This window comes from Denticeps clupeoides, chromosome 5, assembly GCF_900700375.1.
Source record: "Denticeps clupeoides chromosome 5, fDenClu1.1, whole genome shotgun sequence".
NCBI lineage: Eukaryota > Metazoa > Chordata > Actinopteri > Clupeiformes > Denticipitidae > Denticeps > Denticeps clupeoides.
In genome coordinates, this window is record NC_041711.1 from 33703353 (window position 1) to 33720215 (window position 16863).

Genomic DNA, 16863 nt, shown 5'->3' on the forward strand with positions numbered 1-16863 from the left:
TGAAAACGGACGCAGCTGAATCACAATTCAGTGTCTGTAAAATACAAGAACAGACCAAAACCAAATAAATTCTGTGTCAAAAATAGTCAAATTTCCTTATGAACAACTGAGATAACTGAGCCGTAGTTGAGTGTAATAGATGAATGAACGTTGTGTTATCTGTGCATCAGAGAGCCGACATGGAGCGCATGGCTGACGTTCTCGCTCTGTTTCCACCAGGTTCACGTTCAGCAAACATCTTACCCACGTGCAAGTTCAGCTGAGCAGTTCACACACACACAAGAGCCTCCAGCTCTTTCCTCTCGACAAGCTGTCCCAAGCTCAGTAATAATGTCCAGGCGCAGAAGGCCTCTGATCTGAGCCCCGGTCAACAATGGTCACGAGGTGACGTGAGCTGTGAGACACTAGCCGAGTGTCCGTATAAAAGACGAATGTGATTGGTGCCTTTCTCTGTTCTGTCCCTTACAAAACAGCCTTGCAGGGGGACATGGACTTGTCTGCTTCTCTTTATGGGCACCACAGGCCAACCACACCACGCATGCTGTTGTCAAAAAGACAAGATTAATAAAATGGGACGTGATCAAGGACATGATTCACCCAGTCTGTCAATTCTGCATCGACTGTTCAAGGACAATCACATGGCGCTTTCCGTTACATAACCGCTCATTACACTCATTCATTTGGCAGAAGCTTTTAGATCTTCGATTTGTTTCCTAGATTGAGACCGACCAAACAGTGAAGAAAAAATCACACACAGACATAATGAACTAATTTATTTCACAAATTCCAACAGAATTCCAACAGTTAGCTGGGAACTACATCAGATTTCTGTTTAAGCAAATATCAAAGCGAAGTTCATGATTCATTTTATTATAAAGTAGACAGAATTCTGGCAGGATCACATTAATAATAAAAAAAAGACATGTATATGAATGATTCAGCAATGACTGTGTTTATTTTTATTTTGCAGTCCACCTTCACATTTGAACTTTTCACTGATACGGAGCGTTTAAATTGTCCACGCTCATATTGCACAGTTAAAATAATTGTCCTTTTATTGAATATGCAAACATGCACTTCTCAGTTACGGTGCCGATTTTCATGGTCCGGTCTTCCGTATTTTGCCCACAATGTTTTCACCACAGAAATGCATGAGCATGTGTGTGTGTGTTTTTTTTTTTTTTTTAAATATATATATATATATTTTAAAAAAAAGGGAATATCGTGTAAAAACCAACGTTATGGAGCCATCCAAAAAGGCATGGGCTGCTGTGTCTGTGTTTTCGACCTTGAAGGCTGTGAAGGGGTGCTACGGTATCCTCCTATTGTCCACCCTGAGGAGGAAGAGGATGAAGAAGAGGGGGTCCTTCCAGGGTTACCTGCCCCGTATGACATTAGGGTTGACGAATCCTCCTCTTCATCAGACGAGTCCCCAGTATATGCCACAAGTCCGGTCTTCATGCGCTTTGCTGCTGGATCTGTGTTGATAGAGTGGAAGAGGAGAGAAAACCAGAAGAAAACCAAACACAACATGCCAGTACAACATATCATGAGAGAAATCATGTTAATAAATGACATTAACGTGTCGAGTTATTTATGCGGCGGGGGGGAGGGGCAGAGAGGGCAGGGGTTGGTCGCCATAGTCAGTCGGAAGTGGGACAGTTCAGGACATCCAATCAGGAACAGTGTCATTGACGTCCATGGCCCAACCCCCCCCACCCAAAAGACACGCCAGCATCCGGCATCCCCCAGAGAGACATGGAAGAGACAAAAAACACAGAGAAAGAGAGAGAACACAAAAAAAAAAAAGAACAGAGAGTCATGTTAGTGAGGGTGGCAAACACAGGTCACAGACACGCCGTCATTCTGATGGTTCCATCAGAGAGGGACGGCTGGATGTTGGCACCAGCCAATGGGAAAAGCTGTCTCAGGTAGGGTGACTGGTGTCCTACGCGCGTGGCTTTAAGATGACACAGAGGCCAAAAGAGCACCGATAAACGTGCGTACATGAGAATCAAGTCTGTAAATGGCCACGTTATTTTACAGAATAAAAAGCAAATAAAAGAATACGTCTTTCAGGCTCGGGCTGTACGGCTGGCAGAAAGGGGAGGGGCTCTAAGTACTCAGCAGGGTCTGGGGAGGTGGGAGGCGAGTCTTACCCAAGGGGGTGCCCTGTGCCCTCTTCTCTTCGAACTTTGGCTGCACAGCTCCATTCGTTGGTGTGGGTGGCGGAGGCATTAGATGCCTACTGATTCATTTAAATGGAGAAGAAACACGAAATGTTTAATCCCTCTATGTGGACATATAATGAATTCCAGTATAAAACACTTCAGTATTCTATTATTACCTGTCCCTCTCCCTCACAGGCCCAGAGGAACCAGAAGGCGGGGGTCCTGAAGGGTCTGGACAGCCCACAGAGAAGCCTGCACCTAAATTAGTCATATGAATGGGTCCATGCTATGAGCAGAAAAACATAACGACATTAGCACACATTGTCCCCTGGATATTAAACCCCTAATCTTTTCATCAGTATGCTCATCTGTACATTTCACCCGAAGCACTAATAGTGAACGCATAGTTCCAAACATTCAAATGTGCTTGTGTGTGAGTGCAGTATTGAAGTAAAATGTTTCACCTGCTTAAGCAAAATGTACAGAAATCCTGAACAGTTCCAATTACAAAGCAGAAATAAGGTCAAACTGAAACCAGATTCTGTGGGTAAGGTCATTTATTATCAGTGTAGACATTGTAGACATTGACGTTGTTTTGGGGACAATTGTCAACATCTGAAGCAATATGGCACGTAACATATTCATACTACTGTTATTTTCAGGACCAAAAAATGAGAAGAGGCAGAAGATTACCTGATATCCAAGAAGTCCACTGTCCCTCTCATCTGGCACCTCCTCTGTGAAACGGCGCTTCTGTGGTGGGTTGGGCGGAGCAGGGACAGGCGGGGCCTTAGGTGCCGCTGACATCGATGGGGGGAAAGTAGCTGAGGGGAGTGTCTGTAGGGGACACAACATGATCTACAACCTACATGAAGAGCTAAATCAATCTAAACCGAGGACGCTTGTTAAAAGAGGGGTTCCCCACCTGCGCCATGTTTGCTGGAATAGGGGCGACAGGGTATTGTGCGCTGGCGGGTAGCCCTGCAGGGGGCGCTCCAGGCGGTGGTGGGACCTGAGGAGGAACTGTGTAGGGGGCTGCGACTGGCTGTGGTGGTGGCACAGGCATGGGGTAGCCTGGCTGGTAACCCGCAGGGGAGTAGTATGGTGGCTGTGAAGTCACCCCATTCACTGGTGGCGGCTGAATAAAGCCTAGAAATGAGAGAGAATCAACATTTAAATTCAAATAAAACCAGTTCTATCAACTGGTTAAACACACACATCACAGAATGAGTGGTTACCTTGTGTGGGCATCATGGCACTCATCTGATTCACAACATGAGAGTATTCTGCATGAACCTGAGGTATAGGACAGAAGATGGAAATATTACATGTAAGACTAATATAAATGTATTCAAACAGGAACAATCACTCACTGACAACTGTTTATGTATTCCTCAATTGAGAAAATGACAATCGCATCACATTACATCACATTCATTTGTGATTAATTCTGGTTAGTAAAATATACCATAAGCCTAAATGTGCCAAAACAATGGAGTCAATTATTCAAATTGAGGAAGAATATGAATCCACTCACGGTCTGCAGCAGGTTCTCACACAGCGTCTTGGCTGCCGCAAGGCCCTCCGGTTTCGGGTGACTGCCGAGAAGAAAGAAAAATGGTCACACGGCTCTCACAAAGCGTTCATCTCCGCACCTCCGCCACGAACTCTGCGATACTGACCTAATATAAATGTACATGGGTTCAAAAGCCTCTCGTCCGGACGCCGGCTCCAGGCAGCCGGAGCCCTTGCCCCTCAGGAACACTTTAGCCCCCGTTTCAGCCTGGATGTGCTGAAGGTACGAGCAGCCTGGACCCTCCACCTTCTCCTTCACCGAAAAGCCTGGGATGGCATGCTCCAGGCCCACAAACACTTTGTCCTGCACGTAGTGCATCTGGTGGAGACAGAAGCCGTATCTAACCGATGCGGTTTAATGGACACGACTGCCACAGGGCTAGTTGAGGTCGTGCATCTCCACACAAGGTAGAACAACGCTCACCCCGGACTGAAAGTGCGGTTTGTGGCTCACTTGGGGGAGTGTTGGGGGAGGAGGACCAGGCTGGTGATAGACGGTGACGGTGGCCCCACCGTAGGAGGCGTTGGAGTTGGTGGCGGCTTTAACCACCCCATTGGTGATTATCTCCTTGATCCGATTCACAGCTCCTGCACACAAATACGGCGTTACGGAGTTACATGAAGAAAGAGAAAGTAATGAAAGAATGAAATGAAAATATATACTAACGGTCAACAAGTTCTCTGGTTTGACCCTGAACGTGAAGATAAAGTGGACGATCACTAAAATACAAAAAAGAGACATTAGACATGCCATATGTGAGGTATTTTACATATTTATAAAGCAGGGCGGCCCCTCAGTTGCTCTGAGAAAGCATTCTGAGGACCTTTTATGAAATGCTACCTCTGACATTAATTAACGGCAAAATAACTCTTACATTCGAGCTTAAAAGTAATAAGCATGTCGTGGAATGTATAAACTGCTATATTAGTCAATTATGAAAATAATCGAGAATTGAATCGATAGATTTATCGACGCGTCGTAAAAATAATAGGCAGAATTCTGCCCAGCCCTCTATCATATACAGAACACATGAAAAATACAAATTCACGTTTGAAAGTCAAAGACTCAGGGAAGGAGAAGAACGAAGTGCAGGTTCATCCTACAACTAAGTTGCCTTCAACACACCGGGACGTAAAAACGATTCTCCAGACTGGAACGCTCACCCCGGCAAAGCTTTGCCTTTCTCCTCAGTGGTCATGTAGCGCCCCCTTGTGGACACTGCGGCGCCACTGACTCGACTGATCTACAAGGTCACACAGACAAAAAAAAAAAAGAATCAAACAACCGCACTGGTTATCACCGTGCCAGCTCCCAATTTGTACACCCCGCACCTCATCTTGTGTCTGGCCACGGGTAAGAAGGTTCCGGCATGTCAGGGGTACGTCATTAATTTCCACCTCTGCAACTACAAGGTCGTCCTTCGCCTTGATAGGCTGTTGGGGCTTGCCAACACCAACCACCTATGGGGGTGGCAGCACAAGGAAAAAAGCTTTAGACACGTAGCTGTGAACCATCAATCACAAAGACTAATTGTAATGGAAAATTGAAATTATCTTCGTTCAATCGGATTAAAGAGCAACTTTTGGATAAAATCTGCGCAGATCAAATTTCTTTCAGATAGATTAATGTGCACCGTACGATAAATTCATCAATGGAAGAACATTTGGATACGTGTGTGATGACCACAATACATGATACACAATACAGAAAAAATGACCTGAACCCTTCAGAATTATGTGAAACTCTGCACAAATTGGTCATAAAATCGCACTCACATCAGATCTAAGTCACAACAACAGGCAAACGCTGTCTGGCTATTAAACTAATATCGCACAAATCATACGTTTTCATGTAACCATGTAAGCGCCGAAGATAAAGTCATCTCCAGAACCTAATTGGACTGTGTGCAGAACAGCACAGCGCACCAGCATGAGGACCTCATCCCAACAGTGACGTAGGGTGGAGAGGACGTCCAGGTCTCCAGGGCCAGAACAGATGCTAGAACGGCAAAGTCAGAAAGCGATTCACCCCAGACATCCCACAAATACTGCTGTACTGAAACAATCACTCCACACCGATCTGCAGGTCTGATCTGCAACTACAAGAAAGGTTTGGTTGAGGTTAATACTGCCAAAAAGTTCACAAACGTTTCCCTTCAGCACGGTGAATTTTTACATGGTGAGTGAAATAAAAACATTAGTTTAAGCAGACTGTTCAATTGTTGACATCAGATGACATTTTATGACCAATTTGCACAGGATTGTGAAGTGAAAGAAAGTTAAAGTGAAGTTATTGTCATTGTGAAGCAGAGCACATGGTGCACACAACCAAAACGTGTCCTCTGCTTTTAACCAATTTTGCTAATTCTTCACAATTATGATTGGATGAAAAATTACCCATTTTTCAATATATACAGTACAGGCCAAGAGTTTGGACACCTTCTCATTCAAGGTGTTTTCTTTATCTTCATGACCATTTACGTTGGTAGATTCTCACTGAAGGCATCAGAACTATGAATGAACACATGTGGAGTTATGTAGTTAACAAAAAGTGGAGACCTGACCTCCACAGTCACCGGACCTGAACCCAGTCCAGATGGTTTGGGGTGAGCTGGACCAACAAGTGCTAAACACCTCTGGGAACTCCTTCAAGACTGTTGGAGAACCATTACAGGAGACGACCTCTTGAAGCTCATCGAGAGAATGCCAAGAGTGTGCAAAGCAGTAATCAGAGCAAAGAAACTAGAATATAAAACATGTTTTCACTTATTTCACCTTTTTTTGTTAAGTACAGAACTCCACATGTGTTCATTCATAGTTTTGATGCCTTCAGTGAGAATCTACCAACGTAAATGGTCATGAAGATAAAGAAAACACGTTGAATGAGAAGGTGTCCAGACTTTTGGGCTGTATTGTACATTTATTCTAAATAGGTACAACAGGGACACTCGTCATTTCACCTACTTTGTCAACAGGACCAGGAGCGCCGATCTGGGAGGGCTTCAGCTTGCCCTTAGCGACCAGCATGGCATTGATCTTGGCGGCTACCGCCGCGGCAGCATCCAGAGCGCCCGTGGGCGCCGCCTCCGCCTCGGCCATGGAGCCAGGACCTGCCTGGTCCCACTTGCTGCGGCGACTGTAGCGACAGGAGGGGAATCATCACGAAGGACACTCGGTCGCCACGTCGCGCATTTCGCAGACTTGGCCACGTGACCTGTCAGACAACTCGTCAACAAACAGCAGCTAGCCTCGCTAGCCCCGTTAGCCGAGCACAAACAGGCCACACATCACTACTTCACACCATCACTGCACCCTGGACGTTTTAGAATTGGCTTAAATTGTTCGCGCGTGTTCAGATCAAAGTGAGAATTTCGCTATATATAACGCTATATAGCATGTGTGTTGGCTAGAAAGGATCGGAAATAGAATAAAATAATCGTCTCGACTGAGAAGCGCGGAGTTGAAATTACGTAACTACGAGGCCAACAGTAGGCAGTAAGCTACACCATCCGCCATTACGGGGGCGATTTCACCTGAATGTCAACCAAGTTCCAAAGAAAGCGACAAACCCACTCACCCGCCATTCTGCATCCCGACGAACGACATCCGTCCTGTTTATCGTCTTCGTGCAAACAAGGGAGGTGAAGGGGAGGTTAAGCGCGGCGCCGTCCAGCGTTCTCCTCCAGACGGTTCCGCACCAAATACAGCGCGCCGTGATGCGGTGACTTCCGCCTCCACTTCCGGTTCCGCCTTCCGCGGCGTTGCAGAGTGCGGCGGTGACGTGCCGAATTAGAAACCTTCCGTGTGAACAAATACCCCGTTCACCGTCCTCACAGCTGTGACCACACCTGGACACCAGGGACGCACGTCTCGGACCATGCACAAAAATATCATTTCACTTCTTAGAAGTGAAAAATATCATTTCACTTCTTATAAAAACGACCTGAATTAGTCCAAACCCTTTCGAACTGGGTTAATATATATATACACACACAGGTTTTGGCTATACAAAGTGTTATACAATATATATACCCACACACACACACACACACACACACATATATATATGTGACGGGTTCACCTCCGCAGCGCCATTCTACCGGTTCCACGCACACCATTAGACACTTATTTATTTTCTGTAATACATGCAAGGTACAGTGGAGTAGGTGGGAATTAGCCTACGGTTGGTCTGGATAACTCTCTCCATTCAGTGTCCTGAATTGCTTTTTTCTTTTACAACTTCATGCAGATACATACTTGGTTGTAAATGTAATAAAAGGTACAAATAAGCAAAACAAACTAAATAAGGCCTCTCACATTGGTGATCATATAGTGATGTGAAAAGCACTGAACACTTAAGCATAATGTACTCAAAACTCTTAGCATCTGCATTAATACATTTTATCCGTAGCACCAGGGATAATTCAAGTGAACCCTTTTTCTTAGAATTAAATAAGAAACCACATGAACACAGTGAAACATGAGACTCACCAATACAAATACAAATACATTTACTGAGTGGTGTACTACCAGATTACCACCTAACTAACTAACTTATATGAACGAATCTTAACAGATATAACATAACCCAAAACTTTTGGTAGAACCATATAACATTATAAAAACACAAGAAAATCCAAACAATATTACCTGTAATACATGCAAGGTACAGTGGAGTAGGTGGGAATTAGCCTACGGTTGGTCAGGATAACTCTCTCTGGGTAGAAGAAAATTAGCATGCTAATCAAACAAGTAAATCAACCTAAAACTACGGATATAGATGTCATGGAATCATCTCAAAATAGTGAGCAAGAATCACTACCCAAACTGCATGATAAATAATGACTTCTTTGTTCTTATAACCCAGTAAAACATAGTTTATGCCAGACCTCTCAAAACGTGACCTACCCATTCAGTGTCCTGAATTGCTTTGAGCAATTTCATGCGATCTCCTACTACACTGTACCTTGATACCACTAGAGGGCGTCATTGCACCATCTAAAATAATTTAACCACACACTACTCTGTTACACACACACACACACACACACACAGACACATACATATATACATACATACATACATATATATATATATATTTGTATAGCACTTTGTATAGCCAAAACCTACACTTCCCTCTCCACCCATTTAAACTGTTGCACCCCACCATCCTGAACTGGCCATGCTTCTCCATCCCCTAGACCACATATAGTGTGACCCCCAATCTTTTTACTGAGTTCTCAGATCAAATCGATCTCTGACGTCGTGGCATCCCCTTTAACAAAGCGCCAGTCAGCACCTAAGAAAAAAAGACTCTCGATTCTCCATGTGTCTTCCGAGGCTCGGAATGAGGGTAAAGGAGCTGTAGTTATGATAATAATAGAATTAGGAAATAATTAGGAAATACAGGAGGTTTCCCAGCCACATTTCACGCCGCCTTATCCAAATGCAGAATAATTCTACAGTTCATTTTTTTGTACAGTGACCACCACAACTGTCACCCTTTCCAGGGATCAATAGTGGAGTTAGATATATTTCTTTTGTGAAAACTTATCTATTTTACAGTCAATCCAGAGCCCACCATTCACCTTATTCTCGCTGATAGAAAACCATAAAATCTTCAGGCCCCTTTTGTTGAGGTTCTTTAATCTTTTATATTAGTGTACAGAAATAAGATTTGGTAGCATTGTATGTGCATATTAGATTGTAGGTAACTTGCACGACTCTGTAATGCACCATATGTTACTCTGTCTCAGTTTACTCATTTGGCACCCATTCATTTCTTAGCCCACAAATTCACTCCACCCATTTCTTCAGTATTCCTTTGTGTTCGGTTTGTATAATTATCTTATATGTATGTAATAAAACTCCTGTCATTCCTGTCATCCTTCCCATTATACACTACTCAACACAAAAACAAGACATCGTAGATCTGAATAAATGAAATATTTTTATTAATTACTTTGTTCTTTACATAGTTCAATGTGCTGACAAAATCACATAAAATTATGGATTGGAATTAAATTGATCAACCCATGGAGGTCTGGATTTGGAGTCACACTCAAAATTCAAATGGAAAAACATTACAGGCTGATCCAACTTTGATGTAATGTCCTTAAAACCAGTCAAAATGAGGCTCAGTAGTGTGTGTGGCCTCCACATGGCTGTATGACCTCCCTACAACGCATGGGCCTGCTCCTGAGGAGGTGGGATCTCCTCCCAGACCTGGTCTAAAGCATCTGCCAACTCCTTCACAGTCTGTGGTGCAACATGGCATTGGTGGATGGAGCGAGACATGTTGTCCCAGATGTGCTCAACTGGATTCAGGGATTTCCACAGTTGTCTGGCTGCAGTCGAGATGAATGTCTCTCACCTGTGTGTCTCTCAATCAGCTCCTTTAGTGGAATCGACATGAAATTGTAAAAAAGACCATGTGGTGTGGGAGAAGAGAATAGAGTGTGTAGAAAAACTCTTTCTCCCTCCACACAAAGCACTGTATTCAACCACTCCAATTTGATGTTACCTGGCAGAAAGAGGCATGGCACAATAGAGGTTAAAAATGAACAGTTTCTAATTTATTAACACTGGTAAATAATTATTGTAGTTACATGTGAATATTGAATGTAAAAAGGTACCAAGGTTACAGAGAAAATAAAAATGAGAAGAAAGAGTAAAGAGGGAGAAGAGAAAGAGAGGGGGAGAGAAAGGCTCAGAAGCCTTCCAGCTTCCGATGGAAAACCCCTGAGCAAGAAAGCTCAGAGCTCCTTTTTCCACATGTGAGCAGACCTTTATACCCCTGGCCTACAGGAAGTTGTCACTGGCCTACAGGAAGTTGTCACTGGCCTACAGGAAGTTGTCACTGACCAATCAGAACCTGTTGTTTCTGATGTCACGCCCCCGGTGCCTCCCATTTGGGGAAGACAAAGAGGGTGGGCGGTCCTGACGGCTGATACTTCACACGTTGCCGTCGGACAAAAGGCATGTAAAACAGAGGTGCCGAATCTTCACCCACAACCATCGATACAGGAATGTCACACCTCCCCCTGCAGACATCTGTTATGCAAGGCAAAAGCAGGCTCCCGTGATGTCCATTCTTACAGAATCGAGGGCGAATTCACATGACCTGAGATGTCCCAGAATTACGTTCTCTCCCAAAACTCAAAAAAACCATGCACCACCTCTGCGACAGATTGCCGGTGCCACTGTTTCCATGTTGGCAACAGTCGTTGGGCATCCAAAACCCCTCGTAACAGGACAGAAAGGTATTTTAATATAACAAACAAGTACAACAGTTTTGATGGTATACCAAGGATATCGATGAGATTTTTCTATTCAGTGGCCAACACCTTCAGACGTACAACTTTCACGTAGTTGTCTTCTTTTTACACACAGTATTTACAACCTCTCTCCGGCACCTAATTCTGTTGTACTTGTTACAAAGACAATAAAGATATTCTGATTCTTAGATTTACATTTAAGGCATTTACCAGACGTCCTTATCCAGAGCGACTTACAGTCAGTAGTTACAGGGACAGTCCCCCCCTGGAGACACTCAGGGTTAAGTGTCTTGCTCAGGGACACAATGATAGTAAGTGGGATTAGAACCTGGGTCTTCTGGTTCATAGCGAGTGTGTTACCCACTAGGCTACCACCACCCTACTGATTCTGATGTAGTTGTAACCTTTCCATGAAGCACACAGCTCCTTAAAATCCTACCTGAGCACATTGCAAATTATTTAAATTGCAGTTAAAACATATATTTTTTTTACTATACTCTGGAGGAACACGCATGTCATGAACTATGAACTTTGTAGAATTCTGGATGAAGGATGCATTGGGTGAATCCTTCCCGGCACAGGAAAAGGACACATTTTTGGAACCACATTTAAAAGACATTGTTATTTTCTGACATATAATCATCAAATGCATCCTCCAAATGAACTGAGACATGCCGTATGTGTAGATATAACCAGCGAGTAGAATCCTGCCTTGTCTCATCGTACCCCCGTGTACCGCAACGTCAGTCTGCCCACAGAGCCACTTCAGAGGAAGTGCACTGAAACACAGGAACACTGTGCAGAGATTGTATTCTAACTTCCTGTCAGTTGTTTCGAAGGCATCACTACCTGGTTATTAAATGGTAGTTACACTATGCAGGCTGCTGTGGAAAATACATCATAAGCCGCTGTGTTTTTTTTTAATTCAGTATTGCTATGAAGGAATGTGGTTTGGCCAATAAACACAATTCTGCTTCGACAAGGCAGGGACACACACAATAAGTAAGTGGGTTGAGGTTTGTGCACCAGAGGTCTGCAGATATACCGAGAAACCTTCTTGTCTCATCTTGTTTCTTACATGAAGCAGGTTAGCTTAATAGCGATATATTGAAGAGGCCCTAACCTCTCCATTTTATACCCTGCACCTTTTAAAAAGGTGTTTCTTTGTCTATATCAAAATATGTCCATATTTTGGACATATTTGTCCATCACTTATATTATATTTGAGTCTGTGTTTGCCCTGCTTGCCCTCAATGGACTCGATCAGTGCAGTCTCCTCCCCACAGATGTAGGTTCCTGCCACATGCATCACAAACACAAAGTGAAGTGATTGTCACACGTGATACACAGCAGCACAGCACACAGTGCACACAGTGAAATTTGTCCTCTGCATTTAACCAATCACCCTGAGTGAGCAGTGGGCAGCCATGACAAGCGCCCGGTGAGCAGAGTGTGGGGACGGTGCTTTGCTCAGTGGCACCTCAGTGGTACCTTGGCAGCTCGGGATTCGAACCGGCAACCTTCTGATTACGGGGCCGCTTCCTTAACCGCTAAGCCACCACTGCCCCCATCAAATCAAACATCAAAGTCACCCCCCAGAGCCGCAGGCATTCTTCCCGATCAGACCTGCTTTATATGCTTCAGCTATTGCCGCCTGTAAGGACAAGGTGACATAAACTGAATTTACCAGAACAGAATTAGAGAACAATTTTAAACTTTTAAATTTGCAACAAACACTAACCAAGCAAAGGAAAGACGGGATTCCATTAGAGTGAGCAAAGACACCAAAAACATGCATTTTTTTCTCTTTTCCCTTTCAAAAGACTAAAATAACAACAGTACCAGTGTCAAAATGATCCATGCATATAATTCAACTCATTCTCATTCCAAAATGGTGTCTCTGTGAGATGTTTCTACAAAGTACAATTGTCGAAAACCTACGATATGTGTCAGTTTAGAGAACAAGTTCATCTAAAAATGAAAGGAAACTGTTTTACATGCAGGATGCATTACCTGGAGGTTTGAGGAGTCATTGTAGACTTCTCCATGGATGTAGATGTTTATGAGGGTCATGGCGCATCAGCTCTCTGTCTTTACGCAGGAGTGAGAAGAGGCAGAGGTGGAATTTAGAAATGTTTCATTATTTCAATATTCAGTATGACAGTAACAGTACGTGCAGTTGTGAGTGAAAAGAAGCAGCTTTTAATATAAACGCAGACGAGGTGACGCACGGACACACGGAACCGAACCCGGCATGAAGGCTGGTGCCTCAGCTTGGCAGTTCGGGACTTTTTGGTTACGATTCCTTAGCCTCTAAGTCCTTAGCCAACAGCGTCAAGGTGATGAGCTGCCGTCAAGGTACCGTCCCCACACAATGAAGAACTTTGAATGCTGCCAGAATGAAGGAAAAACTGATCTTATCAGTCTCTGAGTGTCCAGAGATCTACATCACGACATTATCACCTAACCGGACGTTTCGAAAACCACGGCTATTGCTCTGAACCCTGCACAGAACTCGCTCTTTTTTTAAAGAGGAAGCGCAAACCTGGTGCTGAAAGCATCTTTAGATTTGCTCCAATGAGCAGAAAAGACTCACCTGATGCCATGGACGTCTGAACCAGGCCACCAGGTGAGAACGGACCGAATGCCGAGCATCCACAACTCTTGTATTCGAAAACATCATGTGAAGTAATGTAGAAAACCAGCGGGACCAGCGAAGGTTCACACCTCTACTAAGGGTGATGGGTTAAATGTAGAGGACACATTTCACACATGTGCTGTGCCTGCTGTGTATCCCAACACACTTTAACACCACGGCCCCACCGCTGCTGAAGGATGCTGCATCTTTGGCAGCATATATCAGATTCTGGGTTCTGGTTCTGGTTGACCCTTCAAGGCTTGACAATAAGATTATTTGTACAGGAACGTCCTTATTGTGTGTGTCCCTGCCTTGTCGGCCGTCTTTTGCCAGCTCTATGCAATTGAATGTGTTTTCAGAGTCAGAATTAAGTTTATTGGCCAAATATGTGAGCAAACACATACAGGGAATTTGATTCTGGCCAATGGTGTCTCAAGAACAACAGTATAAAACAAGAAATGAGCCCTTTGGTGTCCTGCTGAGACCAAAAAGTGACCTGCCATCACTCGGTTTGTTCATGAAGCTCCACTTCATGGCAGTGGGGAAGCCGGCACCCCCTCTGCCACGCAACCTGACACCTTCACCTCATTCAGGATCCACTCATGCCTTCAGCAGGACTTCCTCAGTCTGGTACCAGTCACCGCGGCGCAGTGCACCTTCGACACTACGCTGAAATGTGAAGCAGAAACGGAGAATTTGACACGTTCGGTCACCGCTGATCCCAATGTTAAGGTGTGAAAAGCTCCAGTCCATATAAACTGGTGACAATCCTGTCCCGATCACTCAAAGGGCCAAATGTGGTCCTCCTTTCACAGACCTGAGTGCTTTAGGATGGTGTTGTGTGACTGACGGGCTGCCGAGGAGAAGGAGCAGAATTCCCGACATCTGTTCATATGTCTGTCCATACATTAATAAATCAATTTTAAAAAGTAAGTATATTCTGCTGCTGGTGGATCGGCAGTTCTCAACACGTGCAGAAGATGTCTTCTTCTTCTTTCTGGTTTAATGTGGTGCTGCTGGATGGATGGATGGATGGTTGGTTGGTTGGTTGTCGCCTCCACGGCGAGCTGTAGTCTCCGTCCACTCAAGCAGCTGCTCTTTACGTGCTTCTTCCTGACGTCCACGGCTTTGTAGGCACCCACGTGTCCCAGGCGAGGGGTAATCTGCAGGGTCTTGGATTACGCGCCGATTACACCGTCCTTCAAATAAAACATGCAAAAACCACGCCCAGGTGTATTGCCTTTAAATTTATTTACTCATTTGCCTCTTTACAACATGAGAAATAAATGATGAGGGGAAAAAAAAAACTAAATCACTGAGAGAAAATCCACTAAAAACAGAAAATCCCTGATAAGAGGGGTCATCCAAAACCTGAACCCCTACCCCGTACCCAAGCCAAAGCAAATAGATCCTAAAGTCAGCACCCACATTTCACAGCGTGCTCCCATTCACCTGCAAGAACATCCAAAAGCCTCCACTGATGCATAGTCTTCAGATGTACGCTGTACTCTGTTCAACAAGTTCCAACATGATAATGACTTTCAGATGATAAACTGACTTGGATAATGAGGGCTGTTGATATGCTCTTTCACAGACATCTTGTAAATATATTTATATATACACACACACACACACACTCAAAAATCTTGCATAAATCACTTAGTGCATTGCTCAAGATTTCCTGAGTAAATTTGCAAAAACAAAAGGACATTTACCAAGGCAGTTTGACCCTTACACAGCATTAATATCCATATAAAGAACTGTACATCTATGCTTTAGAAAGACTTTATGTATATGTATGTATATATATATACCCACATACATACATATACACACACACATATATATATATATATATAGAAATATATATGTATGAGTTAAGAGTGACAATTCATCTTGTACAATTGTAAATGGTACCGTAAAGCCATGGAATGGGTGTCAGAGAAAGTGAAATCAAACATAAAGCTCTCATTTTAGTGCAAATAAACTCGGAACAATAAAGTCTCTCTGTGGTGCTGCACAGTCTTCACTCACTACAGACCACATGGCCACACTACAGGCTGCAGAAGGTTCTCTGTTCTCTCTCTCTCACACACACACACACACACACACACACACACACACGTCTGTAATAAATCTCTCTGCAAATTACAAAAAAAACCAAAACTTTTTTTTTGATACAGTACATGGATTTGTTGCAGCTTCACTCTGACACTGAAGAACCCTGCTGATGCTAAGCTGTGTGCAGATGGGTCCCTGTCAGTCAAGCCGGCTTATCCAGGCCAAACTGGCACCAATCATTAACAGTAAAGGCTTCTTTTCTTTCCGCTTAAACAACGGCAAAATGAGAAAGTTCACAAATCTACACGAGGGCGGACTTGATTTTGGATTTTTGGGATATCTGAGAATTTCCAAGATCAACTTAGTTTTTAAAGGCAAAACTCCTGATTCACGCAAAACCCGTCTTTACGCCGATGGGAGGACTGCAGTACATTACAGGGGTGTAATGTGCAAAAACTGCATAGAGCAAATATGGCTAGCAGGAATCCCACAGTACCTGCACAGTAGGCATGTGTTTTACGGTCACTACCTGCAACAGCATTTTAAACCAACAACTTAAGACTCGTTTCAAAATGGCTCAGAAGCGAGCGGCACTCAGACTGTGCGTTGAAGAGGGGGAAGGCCCGGAAGTGATTGGTGGGTGAAAAATAAGAGAGAAACTCAAAGGTTCGACTGGAAAAAGCCACAATAAATACCAAACAATAAATAAATAAATACACACAGAGAGCACTCTTTCTTTCTGGCTTGCTTTTCCCCTCTTCCTGGCTCATAATGAAATCATGGTGTGCTTTGGAAGACCAAAATTATGAAAGATAAGAATAAAACCCCCTTCACAACACATAAAGGTAAACAACAACAAAAAAGCAACATAAGTAGCTCTTCAAAAAAATTACAGCCTGCACATTTTTTGCATGTTTTTGTTTGTTGGTCATATCTGTGGTGGTTTAAATTACATACAGTGAAACCAAAGTATCAGCCCTTCATCCAACACATGGATTCCTTTATGATATAACCAGAGCAGATTCATACATCCATAAAATGGCCATAAACTTATAAATGATGTACTCTCAGTGCTATTTCTAATCTTTGGTACCCTTGAAAACATCTAGTTCTACGGATATTATCTTATTTACTGTTTATA

The 16863-nt window shown here is 43.7% G+C and overlaps 2 protein-coding genes across 19 annotated transcripts in view; both read right to left on the reverse strand.

Annotated features, from left to right (window-relative positions):
* Positions 1-929: 929 nt before the first annotated feature.
* Positions 930-7492, reverse strand: khdc4 (KH domain containing 4, pre-mRNA splicing factor). Of its 8 annotated transcripts, none has more exons than XM_028981904.1 (14): positions 7324-7492; positions 6711-6882; positions 5079-5207; positions 4911-4990; positions 4414-4466; positions 4201-4334; positions 3854-4065; positions 3709-3769; positions 3410-3467; positions 3097-3320; positions 2865-3029; positions 2348-2457; positions 2160-2248; positions 930-1478 (listed from the first exon to the last, which is right to left on the reverse strand). In XM_028981904.1, exons 1-14 carry the CDS (start codon positions 7350-7352, stop codon positions 1240-1242), a joined length of 1755 nt encoding a protein of 584 aa, XP_028837737.1. In that variant the 5' UTR covers positions 7353-7492; the 3' UTR covers positions 930-1239. The 8 variants fall into 8 exon arrangements, 6 of the variants coding, with proteins under 6 accessions (XP_028837737.1, XP_028837735.1, XP_028837734.1 ...); XM_028981902.1 differs by having other exon boundaries at positions 2160-2245; positions 4171-4334; positions 7324-7491; XM_028981901.1 differs by having other exon boundaries at positions 4171-4334; positions 7324-7491.
* A 7403-nt stretch (positions 7493-14895) lies between these two features.
* The window catches only part of zbtb7b (zinc finger and BTB domain containing 7B), a 15137-nt gene continuing 13169 nt past the window's right edge, over positions 14896-16863 (reverse strand). For all 11 annotated transcript variants that reach the window (XM_028979589.1, XM_028979596.1, XM_028979593.1 and 8 more), the window contains one exon: positions 14896-16863. This exon is cut by the window's right edge and continues 1103 nt beyond it. The gene's annotated coding sequence lies outside the window, so the exon portion shown is untranslated.